Genomic DNA, 6,000 nt, shown 5'->3' on the forward strand with positions numbered 1-6,000 from the left:
GCAGTCAGAAAGTCGTGTCTCTTTCTGGCAAAGTCTGTCAACTTCTGGCTTTACAGAGGTCTCCGATTACCAGAGAGCAACAGGTATGGGTTCTTGGGATTACGGTCATGGCTCCAGTGACATGGAGGCTCCCAAGCCGACTCTTCAGGAAACTGGGCATTCCAGGGATGGGACTGTAAAGTAAGGGTCCATTGATGCCAGTAGATTAGCAAAGGAACATTTACGGGTACTGATGTTCTCTTTTAGACAACACTTTAAAAAAAGAAGGTTTTCAGCTGTTTATCTGTCCGGTTACCATTACTGTTGTGTCTCAATGCCCTTGCGCCAATGTCTCGGTTTCTATACATGGTCACATGCTGCAGGCACTTGGAGGACAAGGAACCATGAGAGCAAGTGAATGGGATGGTCCCACCAAGCCAGGGAAACATGTGTCCATTACCCAACAAGGTCGAACCACGTGTCTGGGGTTGATTGTGGTACTCTTGTTCAGAGGAGACTTGCCTAGCATTTTGGTGCTGGACTGCCCATGTGGCTGAGACCAGACTGATATGCAAATGGCTATTTCTCCTCTATGACGGTTACAGTGAGCTAAAATTTGGAGAAAACTCATAGAGCCAGTTATTTGAAACATATTTATTCTCAGTAGAGGAGCTCCCACCACTCTTGTAAATCCATTGTCCCTAACTTGTCCAAAAGCTTAGACACAAGCAGCAACTGACTGTCTGGGCTGGTCTTGATAGGTTGCTTATCCAGCAGTGCTTCTGCGTGCAGCCCACTTTCACTCGCGGCATCGTTTTAGTGCTTCAGGGACCTGTCCCGGCACTGAAAAAAGTAATATGGGAGATCTACTCTCTTAATGAGAGATCTGGAGCTGAGGGGGTAAATCAGTCTCCTATCGAATACATGCATCTATTCTAACATTTGGCAGCCTCTCAATTACTGTGGGCTACCGCAGTCAAACTTTGTGGGTCTGTTCATCGGCTTTGTGATGGGCTGTGTATTGAAATGGCACTGGCGTATGGGACTAGGACCAAGAGAGGACGTGGGGACTTATCCTCCCACTTTCGTACATGTTGGGGATAGACAAGGACTTATCCCCCTCATCTTCCTGAGAAGATGATGTAGTGCAAAAGGGCTCACAGGATTTTAATCAATTGCTATTCCAAAGACAAGAGTAAACTGCCAAACCTGATACCTGCTCCTGCAGACATTGACATGGAAAGGCTGTGTCCTGTTGCCCAGCTCAGTAGCAGATATTCAATTATAAGTGAGAAGGATAATTTATTTATTTGGATTTATAAAGCGCCCAGCGGCCCAGAGGCATCATGGCACTGTTACAACATTGTATTTAGGTTTGCTGTGGCTTTTGCTTTGAGTCTAATGGGCTCCCCCAAACCGGGGGAGTCCAGGAGACTCAAAGCGAAAGCTGGCGCAGTCTGAAATACAACGTTGCTGTATTTCAAAATGTGCGGTTTTCTTTCTACGTTTTTCGGGCTCTGGGAAACGTAGAAAGAAAACCGCAGCATATTTAAACACAACAAGGTTGTATTTATGTTTGCTGTGGCTTCAGCTTTGAGTCTCCCAGGTCAGAGGAGCCCAGGAGACTCAAAGCTGAAGCCACAGCAAACATAAATACGTTATACATGCTGCGGTTTTCTTTCTAAGTTAGAAAGAAAACCGCAGCATTTATTTTGCAGTGCTTTCAAAAAATAATTAAATTGAAAGCACTTATCAGTAGCAGGTTGTGTTAATCTCTGCTCTCCGGCAATATTGAAGCAAAAGCCACCCACTGGTAGCTTTTGTGTATTACAGCTGGCTGGCATTTGCTTAATTAGTGCCACAAGGGCAGAAATTAACACAAGCACAGGAGGCTTATCCATTTCACAAAATGGATGCCTGGTAGTGCTTGAAATGTTTGAGTTTGAGCCTCATTTGCTCAAATCTTTACATACGAACTTTGTTTAAAAATATTGTTTATATATATATCTTTGATTATGGGCCATCTTTTTAGCCAATAACATTTTTGAGAGCACTATCCCTTTAACAAAAGAATAAGAATATATATAAATAAAGCAAATGGGTGGAACAAAATATCAAAGCACTAGGGAGGGTAGATTAAATTAGCTCTTACAGGCAGCTTTCTACAACTCTAGCCCCAACATGCACCGGAGCACAAGCTTTTTCAAAATGGCCGATCCTATGCACTCAGTAGATGATTTTATAATTCTTCAGGGAGTTGCAAGCTTCTTCTAAGCCTTGCATGGCGTCTTTAACTTGATCAGCTGTTTAAGCATCGGATTGTAGGAGGATTATGTTGCACCACAAAAAGTGGTGAACAAAAAGCAGCACAAAAGTAAAAAATTAGCCGCACATAAGTGAAAGAGGTACAGACAGCATGCAAGCAAAACCTAAGCCCTTTAAAACAGCATTTAGAACATTTCTTTCCAGCTTAAACTGCCCCACTGGTCCTTGCAAAATGGCTGTTGCTCTAACTAAAATATGAGGCACATTTGGATTGGAAAGTACTGGCTTTTTGTGTAAGCATTGCAATATCTTTGGGGGTGGCACATGGTCCCGTCATTGACTTTCGTAGACGAGCAGATAGTATCCTAAGGTCGATAGATTGTAGTTCCGGGCACCTATGTGAAAATCCTAGCAGGATTAAAGATTTATTATTTAGAAATGACTGGATCAAAACGATTGCAAAAATGCGCAACTTAAGGATGCACTCCAGCTTAACCCCCATGCAGAAATCCTTGGGTTCTCGAGCCACATATCTAGTAAAGTTTATGAAGTCATATTTTAGACCGCAATGTCTACGTTTACATGTGAATCTGGCACATACTAACCAGATTAGGAGTAGTAGAGGCCATTCCACCACTATCTCTGAATTATGCTCAGCACCTTTTAATTCATTGTGCAAATTTACAAGCGTTACAAGCAAAAGCATTTGGACGGTATGTATCCCGTGTGAACTGGACTGGTACAGAGGATTTCTGCCTGAGAATGTCGAGTAGAGAGGAAACCCAGCAACTCACAACTGAAGTGTTAAAATGTTTTGAACAGTTACATTTCTTGTAGCCCCTGGAATATGCTGAGCGTAATGTCTCACATAATGTGAACAATCAACCAACCAGGCATGGCTTTAACCTTGTACTTTGCACTTTAAATATGAACATGAGCTTGAATGTTTTTATTCTGGCACTTTGTAAGTAATGTACAGTTGCTGTTATCTACATTTAGTGATATGGAAATTCAGGATTTGTATAATGTTTGTATAGTATAATGTGAAAGGTTACTTGTATAACCAAACCACAATAATACACAAAAATAATAAAAATAACAGAGGTTTGGCCAGAAGGCACTGGTTAAGCACTTAACTGACTCTGTCGCACATTAAGTGCCACGGATGAGTATGCTTGTCCTTTTTGCATAGACTTGCATAATAGCCTGGCACTATGCCTTGCTAGCAAGTAAAGCTCGCTCATGCCAGATCTAAAAATAAGGTATTATTGATTTAAGTGCTCATCTTCAGATTCTTTGCAGTTGCCCGTCCCAGGCATGAGAATTCACTTTTATTGTTTTGTTGCTCCAAGATGGCGTTTCTCTGCTGGTCAGGCGCTGTGCACCTTCCTAGTGTTGCCTATTCCCAGAGCGACAACTTGATGCTCTTTGCATGCTTGATTACCTTGGATGAATTGTCTTTCAAGCACATGTTCCCTTCAATCACCTTTCTCCTTGTCTTTTGACCAGGTCACACCTTTTCAGGTGCCCAGGTAAACGACAACTCTCGCCGCACCGGGCACCGCATCGTCAATCCGCCAGGTGGCCGCTCCAACATTACCAGCCTTGGGTGAAGACGGAGGCCAAGTGGATGATAAGCCGCCCAGGACCAGGGGGGACATGGAAGTCCTGCGAAGAGCCAGTGCTACTCTGGCTCCTTTGGGATCAATGAATGTCTGTTTTGTTTTATATGATTTCACTCGGAGGAGAGGAGGAGAGGAACATCTGTGATGTAATACTTGGGCCCACGTGTGTCTCACACGCTCAGTTTGATTCCCCAAACCACGGAAAAGCACCTATTGACATTTTTAGCAATGCCATTTTGCTCTTTTTTAGAATCGTCTTGTAGAATTCTTTGCCATGTAGCTTTCCTTTTTATGTTATCCTTGAGGGGCGTAGCTAAATGAATTTGCCAAAATCTATGGAAATATAGTGCCAAGAAATACTCTTATAGACCACAAATATCCATAAGATGTTTGAAGATACCAGATATGGGAGTGTGAAGCGTGCCAGCATTCGATAAGCAGCTAGTATTTATTTCTGTTATTAACTTGAAATGTATTGAAAAGTCTTTTGAAACACAGCTCTGGTTCTTGATTGTGTATTGTACATTCCAGGCAGATTATCACACCTAGCAGGGCATTTTGTTGAGCAATTTGGTAACACGGGGATCGGTTTACAGAAATACTTACTGGGACAATTCGCGGTGCAATCAATTTTTTTACAATTTCTTTTTACAAAGAGTTCCTTTGTAAACACAAACATTTTTACTTGACACGTTTAGTAGCTGTGAATCTAACTCTGAAGTCAATGCCTGTGAAATAAACGTAATGAAATCTTGCTCAAGACGAGCAGTCTGGGGTCTTTTACTTTATTACAATTTAACATCTTGAAGAATAAATCTCTTTTTGCTCGATTTCTGAACACCAACTCCACTACCTAACCCTGTGTTGCTCACACCTTAAAAAGACTCAGCAAGTAAGATGGAGGTCTGAGGTTTATCTGCAAACCCATCATTTCTATGCTCTTGCATCTCACTGCTATTCCGATTGCCTGCACAAATCTGCATTAAAGTCCTGTTTTGCTTGGACCACTGGGTAATATGAAACGACTGCAGGGTCTTTTCTAACTCTCGGTCACGAGGGCTGGAATCCTGACTGATTTTCAGGATATCATTCATTAATATGTAAGTGGAAAAATGGGTTTACATTTAGAATCATTGTATGCAAATGTATCTCATGAATATTAATGAGGGGTATCCTGAAAACCCGGCATGAATTTGGCCCTCGAGGCCTGGATTGGACAACCCTAATTAAATGGCTGCATTCACCCACGAAGATCATGTGAGCAAACAAGTAATCATTTCCCACAGGGTGCACGCCAGGTGTCTCTGGCAAGGCCACACCTAAATTCTGAAGTTTCAGAACTAACTTCCGCTGTTCCAAGTCTTTCATAGACAGTATTCCCTGGAGAGACAGTAAAACTCTCCTTCAAACAGATGCCTTCCCCATCACCAACAACTAAGAGCCCACCGCAAACCTAAAGGTGTCGATCTAAGTGGTGGCATGGAGTTGACTGGTTGGCTCTGACCTGAAACAGACAAAAACATGTTGCAGCGCACCAGTCAAACACACACATTCACACACAACACCCACACACGCATTTGTGGACACACATTTCACACAAACACACACATCAGAGGGCATTGGGGAGAGGATGAAGCCAGCCAATTGGACCCCACAGATCCTTGAACGAAATAATTGCTCAACAGCCCACAGAGGGCCCTTGTCTCCATTGCGTAGAAAGATACATATCAGCCGCCACATAAGTAGTGAACATTCTGCTGATCCTAATTCCTATCAAGCACTGGCAACATTCCAGGGACAGCCATGTGCATTTTTCGAACTGCAAGATACTTTATTTTGCAAATGCACAGACTGATTTTCTGCTAAACAACACACAACATTGAGTACATTGAATGGGGTTTGTGTGAGCGAAAATGCAAATAGCCCATACTTTGCTGGACAAGAGGGGACTTTTGCAGATGTCTTTCTGCAGCCAAATGCATTCTGTGCACAGTCAGTCTATTTCTTTATAGAGCAGGCGTCCATGGACACTGCTGAGTTGGTTGGCTAGTGGAGGGTCTCCTCTTGGGTGTGGCTGGGGGCAGAATCATCAGCCCGGACAACCTTCCATTCGCCAAAGTATTAGGTCAAA

General features: G+C 42.9%; 1 protein-coding gene across 1 annotated transcript in view; it reads left to right on the top strand.

The window, feature by feature from the left end:
- LOC138453084 (dihydropyrimidinase-related protein 1-like) overlaps positions 1-4,629 on the top strand; it is a 325,099-nt gene extending 320,470 nt beyond the window's left edge. Inside the window, exon 14 of the mRNA XM_069605592.1 lies at positions 3,754-4,629. Coding sequence (XP_069461693.1) covers positions 3,754-3,857 — 104 coding nt within the window. The 3' untranslated portion in view covers positions 3,858-4,629. The remainder of the gene's footprint in view (positions 1-3,753) is intronic.
- Positions 4,630-6,000: the final 1,371 nt, after the last annotated feature.

This window comes from Ambystoma mexicanum, chromosome 4p (assembly GCF_040938575.1).
Source record: "Ambystoma mexicanum isolate Mex_15411 chromosome 4p, UKY_AmexF1_1, whole genome shotgun sequence".
Lineage (NCBI taxonomy): Eukaryota > Metazoa > Chordata > Amphibia > Caudata > Ambystomatidae > Ambystoma > Ambystoma mexicanum.